At 48.8% G+C, this 17,594-nt stretch overlaps 1 protein-coding gene across 4 annotated transcripts in view; it reads left to right on the forward strand.

Moving 5' to 3' along the window:
* The window catches only part of fndc3a (fibronectin type III domain containing 3A), a 176,131-nt gene that overhangs the window by 96,294 nt on the left and 62,243 nt on the right, over positions 1 to 17,594 (forward strand). For 3 of the 4 annotated variants that reach the window (XM_036965064.2, XM_090224036.1, XM_036965067.2), the window contains 7 exons: positions 1,211 to 1,457; positions 3,775 to 4,077; positions 8,806 to 8,864; positions 15,344 to 15,495; positions 15,650 to 15,709; positions 16,560 to 16,707; positions 16,903 to 17,081. In XM_036965064.2, the coding sequence (XP_036820959.1) occupies positions 1,211 to 1,457; positions 3,775 to 4,077; positions 8,806 to 8,864; positions 15,344 to 15,495; positions 15,650 to 15,709; positions 16,560 to 16,707; positions 16,903 to 17,081 (1,148 nt within the window). Of the gene's footprint in view, positions 1 to 1,210; positions 1,458 to 3,774; positions 4,078 to 8,805; positions 8,865 to 11,330; positions 11,988 to 15,343; positions 15,496 to 15,649; positions 15,710 to 16,559; positions 16,708 to 16,902; positions 17,082 to 17,594 lie in introns of those variants that run through there. The other variant, XM_036965068.2, reaches the window with a different exon arrangement.

Consider the following 17,594-nt stretch of genomic DNA (forward strand, 5'->3'; position numbering starts at 1 on the left):
AACAATGGCTGTCTAGCAATGATCAACAACCAACCTGACAGATCTTGAAATATTTTTACAAGAATAATGTACACATATTGTATAATCCAGGTGTGCAAAGCTCTTAAGACTTACCCCGAAAGACTCACAGCTGTAATCACTCTTAGAGAATTACCCAGAAAGACACAGCTGTAATCACTCTTTGAGAATTACCCAGAAAGACACAGCTGTAATCACTCTTTGAGAATTACCCAGAAAGACACAGCTGTAATCGCTGCCGAAGTTGATTCTAACATGTATTGACTCCAGGTGTATGACTGCTTATGTAAATGAGATTTCTGTGTTTCATTTTCAAGACATTGCAAGAATAAATTTAAAAAAAAAAAAACATGTTTTCACTGTCATTATGGGTTATTGTGTGCTGATGGGTGAGGAAAAAATGTTGTTTTTTTTTATCCATTTTGAATTCAGGCTGTAACACAACATGTGGAATACTTCAGCAGGCACGAATACTTTCAGAAGGCTCTGTAGATGCTTACACATACCCGTTCTCCTTCCATAAGTCTGATTTTGGCCTCCTGATTTCATGTCCGAATCACTCTACGTCCTCAGACACAATCAAACATTTGTAACCCCTAATAACCTGTTGTCTCAGATCATATACAGAAGTTATCAATAATAATTGTTGTTTTCTCTCTCTTTCTCTCCCCATCGCTCTCTCTCTCTCTCTCTCTCCCTCCCTACCTCGCTCTCTCTCCCTCCCTACCTCGCTCTCTCTCCCTACCTCTCTCGCTCTCTCTCCCTACCTCGCTCGCTCTCTCTCCCTACCTCGCTCGCTCTCTCTCCCTACCTCGCTCGCTCTCTCTCCCTACCTCGCTCGCTCTCTCTCCCTACCTCGCTCGCTCTCTCTCCCTACCTCGCTCGCTCTCTCTCCCTACCTCGCTCGCTCTCTCTCCCTACCTCGCTCGCTCTCTCTCCCTACCTCGCTCGCTCTCTCTCGCTCCCTCTCTCTCCCTACCCCTCTCTCTCCCTACCCCTCTCTCTCCCTACCCCTCTCTCTCCCTACCCCTCTCGCTCCCTACCCCTCTCGCTCCCTACCCCTCTCGCTCCCTACCCCTCTCGCTCCCTACCCCTCTCGCTCCCTACCTCTCTCTCGCTCCCTACCTCTCTCTCGCTCCCTACCTCTCTCTCGCTCTCTCTTCCTACCTCTCTCGCTCTCTCCGTCCATCAGATCATAGAGGAGAATGGAGTACGACGTGTTCTGGTCTTACCTCAGCAGCCAGAGTTCCACCCTGGGGGCCACTCCCCCCTGCACCACCCCCCTCCTCCACCCCACGCCCACCTGCCCGCCTTCATCCCCCACCCCGCCATGTTGCCCCCCCCACCCCACCTCTACACAGGCATGGCGGGGGGTGTGGGGGACATGAGCTCCCAGTATATACCACAGTACCACCCGGCACACATTTACTCAGAGCAGGGTGAGTATACACACTACATAGTATACGCTACACACCACATAGTGTACACTACATAGAATACACTTCATAGTGTACACTACATAGTATACACTACACACCACATAGTATACACTACATAGAATACACTACATAGTGTATACTACACACTTCATAGTGTACACTACACACTACATAGTATGCACTACACACTACATAGTATGCGCTACACACTTCCTATTATGCACTACATAGTATAACCTACATACTACATAGTATACACTACACACTACATAGTATACACTACATAGTATACATTACACACTACATAGTATACACTATACACTATATGATATGTACTACATAGTATAAGCTACACACTACATAGTATACACTAAATAGTACACACTGTACACTACATACAGAGCATTCAGAAAGTATTCAGACCCCTTGACTTTTCCCAGATTTTGTTACTTTAGTCTTATTCTAAATTTGATTAAATTGTTGTTTTTCCTCATCAATCTACACACAGTAATGACAAAGCAAAAACAGGTTTATAGACATTTTAGCAAATTTATAAAATAAAATATGAAATGTGACATTTACATTAATATTCAGCCAATTTACTCTGTGTTAAAGAACCTTTGGCAGCGATAACAGCCTCAAGTCTTCTTGGGTATGACGCAACAAGCTTGGCACACCTGTATTTGGGGAGTTTCTCCCATTCTTCTCTGCACATCTTCTCAAGCTCTGTCAGATTGAATGGGGAGCGTCGCTGCACAGCTATTTTCAGTTCTCTCCAGGGATGTTCGATCGGGTTCAAGTCCGGGCTCTGGCTGGGCCAATCAAGGAGATTCGGAGACTTGTCCCAAAGCCACTCCTGCATTGTCTTGGCTGTGTGCTTTGGGTCGTTGTCCTGTTGGAAGGTGAACCTTCACCCCAGTCTGAGGTCCAGAGCGCTCTGGAGTAGGTTTTCATTAAGGATCTTTCTGTATTTGCTCCGTTCATCTTTGTCTCGATCCTGACTAGTCTCCAGTCCCTGCCACTGAAAAAAAAACATCCCCACAGCATGATGCTGCCACCACCATGCTTCACCTTAGGGATGGTGCCAGGTTTCCTCCAGACGTGACACTTGGCATTCAGGCCAAAAAATAAAATCTTGGTTTCATCAGACCAGAGAATCTTGTTTAGTCCTTTAGGTGCCTGTTGGCAAACTCCAAGCAGGCTGTCATGTGCCTTTTACTGAGAAGTGGCTTCCGTCTGGCCACTCTACCATAAATACCTGATTGGTGTAGTGCTGCAGAGATGGTTGTCCTTCTGGAAGGTTCTCCCATCTCCATAGACGAACACTAGAGCTCTGTCAGAGTGACCATTGGATTCTTGGTCACCTCCCTGACCAAGGCCTTTCTCCCCTGATTGCTCAGTTTGGCCGGGCGGCCAGCTCTAGGAGGAGTCTTGGTGGTTCCAGACTTGTTCCGTTTGAGAACATAGTGGCCTCCAACATTGTTATTCTCAGTAATGTGTTGGATTTGCTCCAAACACAACACTTTGTATTCAGGACAATTTTTTGTTGTTGTTGAATATTTGTATTCTGTACAGGCTTCCTTCTTTTCACTCTGTCATTTAGGTTAGTATTGTGGAGTAACTACAATGTTGTTGATCCATCCTCAGTTTTCTCCTATCACAGCCATTAAACTCTGTAACTGTTTTAAAGTCACCATTGGCCTCATGGTGAAATCCCTGAGTGGTTTCCTTCCTCTCCGGCAACTGAGTTAGGAAGGACGCCTGTATCTTTGTAGTGACTGGGTATATTGATACACCATCCAAAGTGTAATTAATAACTTCACCATGTTCAAAGGGATATTCTATGTCTGTTTTATATTTACCCATCTACCCTTCTTTTTTGAGTCATTGGAAAACCTCCCTGGTCTTTGTGGTTGAATCTGTGTTTAAAATTCACTGCTCAACTGAGGGACCTTACAGATAATTGTCTGTGGGGGTACAGAGATGAGGTAGTCATGACAAAAATCATATTAAGCATTATTATTGCACACAGAGTCCATACACCTTATTATGTGATTTGTTAAGCACATTTTTTACTAAACTTATTTAGGCTTGACATAACAAAAGGGGTAGTGTACTTATTGACTCAAGACAAATCTAAATTGAATCCATTTTAAATTCCGGCTGTAACCCTGTAATGTGGAATAAGTCAAGGGGTATGAATACTGTCTGAAGGCTCTGTGTGTGTGTCTGTACATACCTGTTCTGCATGTCTCTGTGTCTGTACTACATACCTGTTCTGTGTGTCTAAGTGTCTGTGTGTCTGGTCTCCTCCCAGTCTCGGCAGATTCTCATTCCCCACATGGACGCCCGCCGCCGTTCGTCCACCGCGACGAAAGGGCCAGCAAGACCTACGAGCGTCTGCAGAAGAAGCTCAAGGAGCGGCAAGGGGGAGAGAGAGGAGGAGGAGGTGGTCAGATGAAGGACAGCCCCCCTCCCTCGCCACAGAAGAGTCGAAGCACCCCCCCCTCCATGGACAGTATCTACAATGGGGTGGTTGGAGGAGGGAAGGGGCTGGAGGCTGAACTGGGACAGGGACAGACCAGCACCACCGCCAAGCAGATGGAGAAAGAACCTGGAGGTAAGGAGGGCCAGTGGCCCGAGGGGTGGCTATTTAAGCTGAAGGAGAGGACCAGGGGTTGGGTCAGGGGCTGGGTCAGGGGTTGGGACAGGAACAGGGGCTGGGTCAGGGGTTGGGACCAGGGGCTGGGCCAGGAACAGGGGCTGGGTCAGGGGTTGGGACCAGGGGCTGGGACAGGAACAGGGGCTGGGTCAGGGGTTGGGACAGGAACAGGGGCTGGGTCAGGGGTTGGGACCAGGGGCTGGGTCAGGGGTTGGGACAAAGGGCTGGGCCAGGAACAGGGGCTGGGTCAGGGGTTGGGACAGGAACAGGGGCTGGGTCAGGGGTTGGGACAAGGGGCTGGGCCAGGGGTTGGGACAAGGGGCTGGGCCAGGAACAGGGGCTGGGCCAGGAACAGGTGCTGGGCCAGGACCAGGGGCTGGGCCAGGACCAGGGGCTGAGACAGGACCAGGGGCTGGGACAGGACCAGGGGCTGGGACAGGACCAGGGGCTGGGACAGGACCAGGGGCTGGGACAGGACCAGGGGCTGGGACAGGACCAGGGGCTGGGACAGGAACAAGGGCTGGGACAGGAACAGGGGCTGGGTCAAGGGGCTGGGAAAGGAACGGGCTGGGACGGGAACAGGGGCTGGGTCAGGGGCTGGGACAGGAACAGGGGCTGGGACAAGGGGCTGGGTCAGGGGCTGGGACAGGAACAGGGGCTGTGACAAGGGGCTGGGCGAAGGGGCAGTGGTGGAAAAAGTACCCAATTGCAACACTTTGCTTGACACCCAGCGTCGTAACACATTATGACATGGTCATAATACCATAAGACATAATAATGGTAGCAATACCCCATAATGACATCATAATACCCCATAATGACATCACAATACCCCGTAATTACAAAACGAATACAGGTTTTTAGACATTTTTGCAAATTTATTACAAATATGAAACTAATACCTTATTTACATGAGTATTCAGACCCTTTGTTATGAGACTCTAAATTGATCTCAGGTGCATCCTGTTTCCATTGATCATCCTTGAGATGTTTCTACAACATGGAGTCCCCCTGTGGTCAATTCAATTGGTTGGACATGATTTGGAAAGGCACACACCTGTCTATATAAGGTTCCACAGTTGACGTTGCATGTCAGAGCAACAACCAAACCATGAGGTCGAAGGAACTGTCCGTAGAGCTCCGAGACAGGATTGTGTCGATGCACAGACCTGGGGAAGGATACCAAAACATTTCTGCAGCATTGAAGGTCCCCAAGAACACAGTGGCCTCCATCATTCTTAAATGGAAGAAGTTTGGAACCACTAAGACTCTTCCTAGAGCTGGCCGCCCGGCCAAACTGACCAATCGAGGGGAAAAGTGCCTTGGTCAGGGAGATGACCAAGAACCCGATGGTCACTCTGACAGAGCTTCTGTGGAGATGGGAGAACCTTCCAGATGGACAACCATCTCTCAACCAATCAGGCCTTTTATGGTAGTGAAATGCACTGAATATTCAGCCCTGTTGTGACATAGAATGTTATTTTTTGACTGGCTATGACAAAAACAAAACTACACAAGGACATACATTCCATTACACCAGGTATTCCCAAACTGGGGGTCAGGGGTCAAATAAAAATGTAATTCGCAATTTTTTAAAACATTTTTTTTCTTCTCTCTCTCGCCTGAGTAGCCTCGTTTCACTGCCAAAAAAATGAAATTAAACCATCTAGTGTTCAGCGAAATAACAACACAATGTCAAATACAGGTAGCCTCGTCAAATAATTAACATCCAATCACATTAACCGTTACTCTCTGGTGGAAATGAGTCCCCAGGCATTTTGTCATATTACTATCCATTTATTAGTAGCGTAATTAATAATTATACATTATTGAAGTAGATTGAATAGAATAACTTTGATACATCGTTTACTTTTATATCAGAACCGAACGCAATGTGTCAGTGAGTAACCAGATCACCAACACCAGTAACCAGATCACCAACACCAGTAACCAGATCACCAACACCAGTAACCAGATCACCAACACCAGTAACCAGATCACCAACACTCAGCTGTTGGGATCCCCAGGGCTTTACCCTATTAAAACCAGTTTTTCAACCACACCACATTTCTTGTTAGTCGGTTCTTGCATGTCGGTTAGGACATCTACTTTGTTCATGACACAAGTCATTTTTCCAACAATTTTCTACAGACAGATTATTTCACTTATAATTCACTGTATCACAATTCCAGTGGTTCAGTAGTTTACATACATTAAGTTGACTGTGCCTTTAAATAGCTTGGAAAATTCCAGAAAATTATGTAATGGCAGAAACAAAATTTTAGACCCTTCATCCTTGGGAGCAATTTCCAAATTCCTGAAGGTTATTCTGTTAATCTGTATAAACAATAGTACGTAATTATAAACACCATGGGACCACGCAGCCGTCATACCGCTCAGGAAGGAGACACATTCTGTCTCCTAGAGATGAACATACTTTGGTGTGAAAAGGGCAAATCAATCCCAGAACAACAGCAAAGGACCTTGTGAAGATGCTGGAGGAAACCGGTACAAAAGTGTCTATATCCACAGTTAAACGAGTCCTATATCGACATAACCTGAAAGACCTCTCAGCAAGGAAGAAGCCACTAATCGGTTTGCAACTGCACATGGGGACAAAGATCATACTTTTTGGAGAAATGTCCTCTGGTCTGATGAAACAAAAATAGAACAGTTTGGCCATAATGACCATCGTTATGTTTGGAGGAAAAAGGGGGAGGCTTGCAAGAAGAACACCATCCCAACCTTGAAGCACGGGGGTGGCAGCATCATGTTGTGGGGTGCTTTTCTGCAGAAGGGACTGGTGCACTTCACAAAATAGTTGGCATCATGAGGGAAAATGATGTGGATATATTGAAGCAACATCTCAAGACGACAGTCAGGAAGTTAAAGCTTGGTCGTAAATGGGTCTTCCAAATGGACAATGACCCCAAGCATACTTCCAAAGTTGTGGCAAAATGGCTTATGGACAACAATGTCAAGGTATTGGAGTGGCTATCACAAAGCCCTGACCTCAATCCTACAGAAAAGTTACATCAGCTCTGTCAGGAGGAATGGGCCAAAATTCACCCAACTTATTGTGGGAAGCTTGCGGAAGGCTACCCAAAACGTTTGACCCAAGTTAAACAATTGAAAGGCAATGCTACTAAATACTAATTCAGTGTATGTAAACTTCTGACCCACTGGGAATGTGATGAAAGAAATAAAAGCTGAAATAAATCATTGTCTCTACTTTTTTTCTGACGTTTCACACTGTAAAAATAAAGTGGTGATCCTAACTGAGCTAAGACGGGGAATTTTTACTCTGATTAAATGTCAGGAATTGTGAAAACTGAGTTTAAATGTATTTGGCTAAGGTCTATGTAAACCTCCGACTTCAGCTGTAGGTGTTCCTTTTGTCCAGGTTGGAAAGGGCACTGTTGAGTACCATAGAGATTGCATTATCTGTGGATCTGTTGGGGCGGTATGCAAATTGGAGTGGGTCTAGGGTTTCTGGGATAATGGTGTTGATGTGAGCCATGACCAGCCTTTCAAAGCACTTAATGGCTACTGATGTGAGTGCTACGGGTCAGTAGTCATTTATGCAGGTTAGTGTTGTTGGGCACAGGGACTATGGTGGTCTGCTTGAAACATGTTGGTATTACAGACTCAGACAGGGAGAGATTGAAAATGTCAGTGAAGACACTTGCCAGTTTGTCAGCGCATGCTCACAGTACACGTCCTGGTAATCCGTCTGGCCCTGCGTCCTTGTGAATGTTTACCTGTTTAAAGGTCTTACTCACATCGGCTACGGAGATCACAGTCGTCTGGAACAGCTGATGCTCTCATGCATGTTTCAGTGTTACTTGCCCTTTGTAGTCTGTAAAAGTTTGAAGCCACATCCGACGAGCGTCGGACCCGGCGTAGTACGATTCAATCATAGTCCTGTATTGATGCTTTGCCTGTTTGATGTCGGAGGGCAAAGCGAGATTTCTTACAAGCTTCCGGATTAGCTTCCATGCTTCTACACCTGCATTGTTTGCTGTTTGGGGTTTTAGGCTGGGTTTCTGTACAGCACTTTGAGATATCAGCTGATGTACGAAGGGCTATGTAAATACATTTTATTTGATTTGATAGAGTCCTGCTCCTTGAGAGTGGCAGCTCTACCCTTTAACTCAGTGTGGATGTTGCCTGTAAATCCATTGCTTTCTGGTTGGGGTATGTACGTACGGTCACTGTGGGGACAACATCATCGACGTACTTATTGTTGAAGCCAGTGACTGATGTGGTGTACTTCTCAATGCCATCGGAAGAATCCCGGAACCTATTCCAGTCTGTGCTCGCATAACAGTCCTGTAGCTTAGTGTCATTTTAATTATTTTAGTAGACTCTCTTATCCAGGGTGACTTTTATCTTTCATCTTAAGATGGTCGAGGTGAGACAACCACATCACAGTCGTAGTGAAGTACATGTTTTCCCCTCAATAACAAAGTTATCATCTTAGTCGGCGCTAGTGGGTAGTGACTCTGCTGTCCTTGCATCAAGGGGGAAGCTGGTCCCACCATTGGGGTTCAAGGACAGAGAAGAGTTTTGACTGTACATGAATGGACTGTTACCCTGGGATTAACATGTATGATGAATCTGTGTTTTGTGCGTAATAAATTGCATAACTTAATATCGTAATTTCTTCTGTGTGTCTCCTTCTAGACATGGATAAAGAGGCTCAGCTCCTACAAGCCCTGTTGAACACTGTCAGTAAACCAGTGGTGAGTGTCTCTCTGTGTCTTGTCTTTCATATCATGGACTTTACATACCATAATATTTAATGCACAATGGCCGCAGATGTAATTGCAGGGTAGGGTGAAATTCTTCTGCTCAGAGCTCCAACAATGTAGGTCACAGAGAAGTGAATGAAACAATATTACAATAATAGTAATAATACTAAGTGAAATAATATAATACTGGGGGGTGGCAGGACAGGGGGGTTTTGGATGGGGGTTAGCTGACTGGGGGGTGGAAGGACAGGGGGGTAGCTGACTGAGGGGTGGCAGGACAGGGCGGTTAGCTGACTGGGGGTTAGCTGACTGGGGGGTGGAAGGACAGTGGGGTTAGCTGATTGGGGGTTAGCTGATTGGGGGTTAGCTGATTGGGGGTTAGCTGACTGGGGGGGTGGCAGGACAGGGGGGGTTAGCTGATTGGGGGTTAGCTGACTGGGGGTGGCAGGACAGGGGGGGTTAGCTGATTGGGGGTTAGCTGATTGGGGGGTGGCAGCACAGGGGGTTAGCTGATTGGGGGTTAGCTGATTGGGGGGTGGCAGGACAGGGGGGTTAGCTGATTGGGGGTTAGCTGATTGGGGGGTGGGGTAGGGTAGCGACTGGGGGGTTTTGGATGGGTGGGGGTAGCTGACTGGGGGGTGTTGATGGGGGGAGGTAGCTGACTGGGAGGGTAGCTGACTGGGGGGTGTTGGATGGGTGGGGGTAGCTGACAGGGGGGTGTTGGATGGGGGTTAGCTGACTGGGGGGTGGAAGGACAGGGGGGTAGCTGACTGAGGGGTGGCAGGACAGGGCGGTTAGCTGACTGGGGGTTAGCTGACTGGGGGGTGGAATGACAGGGGGGTTAGCTGATTGGGGGTTTGCTGATTGGGGGTTAGCTGACTGGGTGGGTGGCAGGACAGGGGGTTAGCTGACTGAGGGTTAGCTGACTGGGGGGTGGCAGAACAGGGGGGGTTAGCTGATTGGGGGTTAGCTGATTGGGGGTTAGCTGACTGGGGGGGTGGCAGGACAGGGGGGGTTAGCTGATTGGGGGTTAGCTGACTGGGGGGTGGCAGGACAGGGGGGGTTAGCTGATTGGGGGTTAGCTGATTGGGGGGTGGCAGCACAGGGGGTTAGCTGATTGGGGGTTAGCTGATTGGGGGGTGGCAGGACAGGGGGGTTAGCTGATTGGGGGGTGTTGGATGGGGGTTAGCTGATTGGGGGGTGTTGGATGGGGGGTTAGCTGATTGGGGGTTAGCTGATTGGGGGGTGGGGTAGGGTAGCGACTGGGGGGTTTTGGATGGGTGGGGGTAGCTGACTGGGGGGTGTTGATGGGGGGGAGGTAGCTGACTGGGAGGGTAGCTGACTGGGGGGTGTTGGATGGGTGGGGGTAGCTGACAGGGGGGTGTTGGATGGGGGTTAGCTGACTGGGGGGTGGAAGGACAGGGCGGTTAGCTGACTGGGGGGTGGAAGGACAGGGGGGTTAGCTGATTGGGGGTTAGCTGATTGGGTGTTAGCTGACTGGGTGGGTGGCAGGACAGGGGGTTAGCTGACTGAGGGTTAGCTGACTGGGGGGTGGCAGGACAGGGGGGTTAGCTGATTGGGGGTTAGCTGATTGGGGGGGGGCGGCACAGGGGGGTTAGCTGATTGTAGTTAGCTGATTGGGGGTTAGCTGATTGGGGGTGGCAGGACAGGGGGGTTAGCTGATTGGGGGGTGTTGGATGGGGGTTAGCTGATTGGGGGGTGTTGGATGGGGGGTTAGCTGATTGGGGGGTTAGCTGATTGGGGGGTGGGGTAGGGTAGCTGACTGGGGGGTTTTGGATGGGTGGGGGTAGCTGACTGGGGGGTGTTGATGGGGGGAGGTAGCTGACTGGGAGGGTAGCTGACTGGGGGGTGTTGGATGGGTGGGTGAGCTGACTGGGGGGTGTTGGATGGGGGGAGGTAGCTGACTGGGAGGGTATTGGATAGGGGGGTGTAGCTGACTGGGGGGTGTTGGATGGGGTTGGCTGACTGGGGGGTGGTAGGATAAGGGGGATTGCTGACTGGGGGTGGTAGGATGGGGGGTAGCTGACTGGGGGTGGTAGGATGGGGGTTAGCTGACTGGGGGATTGGTAGGATATGGGGGGTAGCTGACTGGGGGGTTGGTAGGATATGGGGGGTTGCTGACTGGGGGGTTGGTAGGATGGGGGGGATTGCTGACTGGGGGTGGTAGGGTGGGGGGGCCGGGGTAGCTGAATGGGGGGTGGTTGCATGGAGGGGCAGGGGTACTTGTCTGGGCGGTGGTAGGTCAGGAAGGGGGCAGAGTTAGCTGACTGTGGGGTGGTAGGTCAGGAGAAGGGCAGGGGTAGCTGACTGCTACAGAACTACAGAACGGACCAGTTATTAGCTACAGAACTGAGGAAGTATGGAGGAGGTATTAGCTACAGAACGGAGGAGGTATTAGCTACAGAACAGAGGAGGTATTAGCTACAGAACGGAGGAGGTATGGAGGAGGTATTAGCTACAGAACAGAGGAGGTATTAGCTACAGAACGGAGGAGGTATTAGCTACAGAACTATTAGCTACAGAACGGAGGAGGTATTAGCTACAGAACGGAGGAGGTATTAGCTACAGAACAGAGGAGGTATTAGCTACAGAACAGAGGAGGTATTAGCTACAGAACGGAGGAGGTATTAGCTACAGAACGGAGGAGGTATTAGCTACAGAACGGTGGAGGTATTAGCTACAGAACGGAGGAGGTATTAGCTACAGAACGGAGGAGCAATGGATGAGGTATTAGCTACAGAACAGAGGAGGTATGGAGGAGGTGTTGGCTACAGGACAGAGGAGGTGTTGGCTACAGGACACTACAGGACAGAGGAGGTGTTGGCTACAGGACAGAGGAGGTGTTTGCTACAGGACAGAGGAGGTGTTTGCTACAGGACAGAGGAGGTGTTTGCTACAGGACAGAGGAGGTGTTTGCTACAGGACAGAGGAGGTGGTTGCTACAGGACAGAGGAGGTGTTGGCTACAGGACAGAGGAGGTGTTGGCTACAGGACAGCGGAGGTGTTTGCTACAGGACAGAGGAGGTGTTGGCTACAGGACAGCGGAGGTGTTTGCTACAGGACAGAGGAGGTGTTGGCTACAGGACAGCGGAGGTAATGCTATTGATGTCTGATCTGATGAGGACTTAACTGGTCTTTTTGTTGGATTACGAGTGGAGATTTTACCCTAATCATGTTGGAGTCAATGAGTAGGCCTAATGTCTTTCTGTTCTGAATCTGATTTATTTTAAGGTGCTGGAGCAGATCAAAGCTCTAATGAAGAACCACTTTTCCTTCCTTCGTACCATGCAGGATTAGTCTGGTGCAGTCACAGACTTGCATCCCAATTGGCACCCTATTCCCTATGTAGTGCACTACTTTTGACCAGATAGGGTGCCATTTGGGACGCAAGCCCAAGCCTTTGTTTAATAACCCGGCAAGCTCCAGCTGTTGGATGAGAACTGGAAATAGAATGTATTGAACCTTGTATGAGATGATTCTCGTCATCATGCCTGTCTCTGTCATCAATGTCTGATGTCAGACCCATGTAAAGTACCAAAACATTTGACAGAGAGATGGGGAGGTTTGGAGATGGAGAGAGATGGGGGAGGTTTGGAGAGAGAGATGGGGAGGTTTGGAGAGAGAGATGGGGAGGTTTGGAGAGAGAGATGGGGGAGGTTTGGAGAGAGAGATGGGGGAGGTTTGGAGAGAGAGATGGGGAGGTTTGGAGAGAGAGATGGGGGAGGTTTGGAGAGAGAGATGGGGGAGGTTTGGAGAGAGAGATGGGGGAGGTTTGGAGAGAGAGATGGGGGAGGTTTGGAGAGAGAGATGGGGGAGGTTTGAAGATGGAGAGAGTGAGGGGGAGGTTTGAAGATGGAGAGAGTGAGGGGGAGGTTTGGAGATGGAGAGAGTGAGGGGGAGGTTTGGAGATGGAGAGAGTGAGGGGGAGGTTTGGAGATGGAGAGAGTGAGGGGGAGGTTTGGAGATGGAGAGAGTGAGGGGGAGGTTTGGAGAGAGTGAGAGTGAGGGGGAGGTTTGGAGATGGAGAGAGATGGGGGAGGTTTGGAGATGGAGAGAGATGGGGGAGGTTTGGAGATGGAGAGAGATGGGGGAGGTTTGGAGATGGAGAGAGATGGGGGAGGTTTGGAGAGAGAGATGGGGAAGGTTTGGAGAGAGAGATGGGGAGGTTTAGAGATGGAGAGAGAGGATGAAGGGGGGGTAGTATTCTCCTCCTGTGAGACATACTGGCCCCAGCTCAGTGGGTAGACACTACACAGACAGAGGTGAGGACGGACAGACAGACAGGGGTTGATTGCGTTCTTCCATGTAGTGAACTGTTCCTGACTTCCTGTCAGTATATGATACCGGCCCTACTATCTCTACCGGCCCTACTATCTCTACCTGCCCTACTATCTCTACCTGCCCTACTATCTCTACTAGCCCTACTATCTATCTATCTCTACTAGCCCTACTATCTCTACTAGCCCTACTATCTCTACTAGCCCTACTATCTCTACCTGCCCTACTATCTCTACTAGCCCTACTATCTCTACTAGCCCTACTATCTATCTATCTCTACTAGCCCTACTATCTCTACTAGCCCTACTATCTCTACTAGCCCTACTATCTCTACCTGCCCTACTATCTCTACTAGCCCTACTATCTATCTATCTCTACTAGCCCTACTATCTCTACTTGCCCTACTATCTCTACTAGCCCTACTATCTCTACCTGCCCTACTATCGCTACTAGCCCTACTATCTATCTATCTCTACTAGCCCTACTATCTCTACTAGCCCTACTATCTCTACTAGCCCTACTATCTCTACCTGCCCTACTATCTCTACTAGCCCTACTATCTATCTATCTCTACTAGCCCTACTATCTCTACTTGCCCTACTATCTCTACTAGCCCTACTATCTCTACCTGCCCTACTAGCCCTACTATCTCTACTAGCCCTACTATCTCTACTAGCCCTACTATCTCTACTAGCCCTACTATCTCTACTATCTCTACTAGCCCTACTATCTCTACTAGCCCTACTATCTCTACTAGCCCTACTATCTCTACTAGCCCTACTATCTCTACTAGCCCTACTATCTCTACCGGCCCTACTATCTCTACCTGCCCTACTATCTCTACTAGCCCTACTATCTATCTATCTCTACCTGCCCTACTAGCCCTACTATCTCTACTAGCTCTACTAGCCCTTCTATCTATCTATCGCTACTAGCCCTACTATCTATCTATCTCTACCTGCCCTACTAGCCCTACTAGCCCTACTATCTCTACTAGCTCTACTATCTCTACTATCTCTACTAGCCCTTCTATCTATCTATCTATCGCTACTAGCCCTACTATCTATCTATCTCTACCTGCCCTACTAGCCCTACTATCTCTACCTGCCCTACTAGCCCTACTATCTCTACTAGCCCTACTATCTCTACTAGCCCTACTATCTCTACTAGCCCTACTATCTATCTATCTCTACTAGCCCTGCTATCTCTACTAGCCCTACTATATCTACCTGCCCTACTAGCCCTACTATCTCTACTAGCTCTATTATCTCTACTAGCCCTACTATCTCTACTAGCCCTTCTATCTATCTATCGCTACTAGCCCTACTATCTATCTATCTCTACCTGCCCTACTAGCCCTACTATCTCTACTAGCTCTACTATCTACTAGCCCTACTATCTCTAATTGCCCTACTATCTCTACCTGCCCTACTATCTCTACTAGCCCTACTATCTACTAGCCCTACTATCTCTAATTGCCCTACTATCTCTACCTGCCCTACTATCTCTACTAGCCCTACTATCTCTACTAGCCCTACTATCTCTACTAGCCCTACTATCTCTACTAGCCCTACTATCTCTACTAGCCCTACTAGCCCTACTATCTCTACTAGCCTGACTATCTATCTATCTCTACTAGCCCTTCTATCTATCTATCTCTACCTGCCCTACTAGCCCTACTATCTCTACCTGCCCTACTAGCCCTACTATCTCTACTAGCCCTACTATCTCTACTAGCCCTACTATCTCTACTAGCCCTACTATCTATCTATCTCTACTAGCCCTACTATCTCTACTAGCCCTACTATCTCTACTAGCCCTACTATCTCTACTAGCCCTACTATCTATCTATCTCTACTAGCCCTACTATCTCTACTAGCCCTACTATCTCTACTTTGTACTCCCTGACGAAGGCTATGCAGAAAATATTGAAGATGTTTTGAAGTATATGATGAGTTCCTTGGTTCTCTCTGTTTTGCCGTTGGTTGCTGCTGTGGATTTGCTCTGTAAAGGAGTTTAATGCATTAGACTTTCACCCTTTCCTTTTGTTTAGTCAGTTTGCTGAGAATCTGGTCATTTTTCTTCTGAAGGACACTAATTAGTAGTGAGCAACAGATACATATTTCTCTAATCCTGAACCTCGGCTGATTCCGTCTTGTGTAACCCTCCAGGTGACAGACATCCAGGCCAAAGGGGCAGTGTTGAGCTGGGTGGCCCCCAGCAGGGCAGAGGGAGAGGGGGTCAGCCCCTCCCTGGAGCCTCTCAGTTACGATGTGTCCATCTCCTACAGCGGCAAGGACGGGAAGTACACCAGCATGTACAGGTAGGGATGCCGTGTGTGTTTGTGTGCTGGTTTGCACGTCATCCTTGGCTATCCTGCATGCCAATGGACTGTCGTTCCCTACTGAAATGATGTGGTACTAAATGTCTCCCCTGTTTCCTCTGATGGGGGTTTTCTCTCTCCTCTCCTGTACCAGTGGTGAACAACTAAGTGTAACTTTAGAAGACCTGAGGCCAGCAACAGACTACCACGTCAGGTTGGTACAACTACTGTTCAGGGCCCCTCTGTGTGCTCTAATCAGTCATACAGCTGTCTGTCTGTGTGCTCTAATCAACCATACAGCTGTCTGTCTGTGTGCTCTAATCAACCGTACAGCTGTCTGTCTGTGTGCTCTAATCAACCATACAGCTGTCTGTCTGTGTGCTCTAATCAACCGTACAGCTGTCTGTCTGTGTGCTCTAATCAACCGTACAGCTGTCTGTCTGTCTGTGCTCCAATCAACTGTACAGCTGTCTGTCTGTGTGCTCTAATCAACCGTACAGCTGTCTGTCTGTGTGCTCTAATCAACCGTACAGCTGTCTGTCTGTGTGCTCTAATCAACCGTACAGCTGTCTGTCTGTGTGCTCTAATCAACCGTACAGCTGTCTGTCTGTGTGCTCTAATCAACCATACAGCTGTCTGTCTGTCTGTATGTGCTCTAATCAACCGTACAGCTGTCTGTCTGTGTGCTCTAATCAACCGTACAGCTGTCTGTCTGTGTGCTCTAATCAACCGTACAGCTGTCTGTGTGCTCTAATCAACCATACAGCTGTCTGTCTGTCTGTATGTGCTCTAATCAACCATACAGCTGTCTGTCTGTGTGCTCTAATCAACCGTACAGCTGTCTGTCTGTGTGCTCTAATCAACCGTACAGCTGTCTGTCTGTGTGCTCTAATCAACCATACAGCTGTCTGTCTGTCTGTATGTGCTCTAATCAACCGTACAGCTGTCTGTCTGTGTGCTCTAATCAACCGTACAGCTGTCTGTCTGTGTGGTCTAATCAACCGTACAGCTGTCTGTCCATAATGTCTCTTGTCAAAAGTAGTGCACTCTGTCTCTCTCTCCAGGGTCCTGGCCGTGTGTTCAGGGCAGTGTTTACGCGGCAGTCCGTCCGAGGCAGTAGCCTTCACCACCCGGAGCTGCGAACCAGACCCCCCCTGCCCCCCCAGAAAGGCCAGTGGCTCCAAGAGCAGCACCCTCGTCCTCCAGTGGAAGGTACTGTACCTTTTTTTGTAGAGCCTATTCATGCTCTTGTAAAAACAATATGCTGTAACTGTTGTGGGGTTCAACAGCACAGTGGATGCTGTACTATGTCAGATTCCTGTTAGTGTGTGTGTGTGTGTGTGTACCACTGGGCCTGGAATGAATGGGATGTTAATTGAGAGTAATCAAGATGTCGTGCTTCCACAGGCCCCGTGTGACAACGGCTCCAAAATCCAGAACTACACGCTCCAGTGGGACGAGGGGAAGGGGACCGGGGGTTATGAGCAGTGTTACTATGGACCTCAGAAGCAGTATCGAGTCACCAAGCTCTCTCCAGCTTCAAGATACTCCTTCCGCCTCGCAGCCAAAAACGACATGGGTATAAGGTACGTGGCTAACTCAACGCTATTTTCTCCTGGACACAGTGATGACGGGCCACGTACTGTCTCTACTGTCTCTACGGGTCAAATAGTGTCTCTACGGGCCAAATAGTGTCTCTACGGGCCAAGTACTGTCTCCTCCTTCCTGTCCTCTCTCCTCCACTCTCTCTCCCTCTCTCTCTCCTCTTCTTCTCTCTCTCCTTCTCTCTCTCCCTCTCTCTCCCTCTCTCTCCCTCTCTCTCTCTCTCTCTCTCTCTCTCTCTCTCTCTCTCTCTCTCTCTCTCTCTCTCTCTCTCTCTCTCTCTCTCTCTCTCTCCCTCTCTCTCTCTCCCTCTCTCTCTCCTTCTCTCTCTCCTTCTCTCTCTCCCTCTCTCTCCCTCTCTCTCCCTCTCTCTCTCTCTCTCTCTCTCTCTCTCTCTCTCTCTCTCTCTCTCTCTCTCTCTCCCTCTCTCTCTCCCTCTCTCTCTCCCTCTCTCTCTCCTTCTCTCTCTCCTTCTCTCTCTCTCTCTCTCTCTCTCT

The sequence above is a fragment of the Oncorhynchus mykiss genome, chromosome 27, assembly GCF_057628025.1.
Source record: "Oncorhynchus mykiss isolate SJ-2025 chromosome 27, ASM5762802v1, whole genome shotgun sequence".
Classification (NCBI taxonomy): domain Eukaryota; kingdom Metazoa; phylum Chordata; class Actinopteri; order Salmoniformes; family Salmonidae; genus Oncorhynchus; species Oncorhynchus mykiss.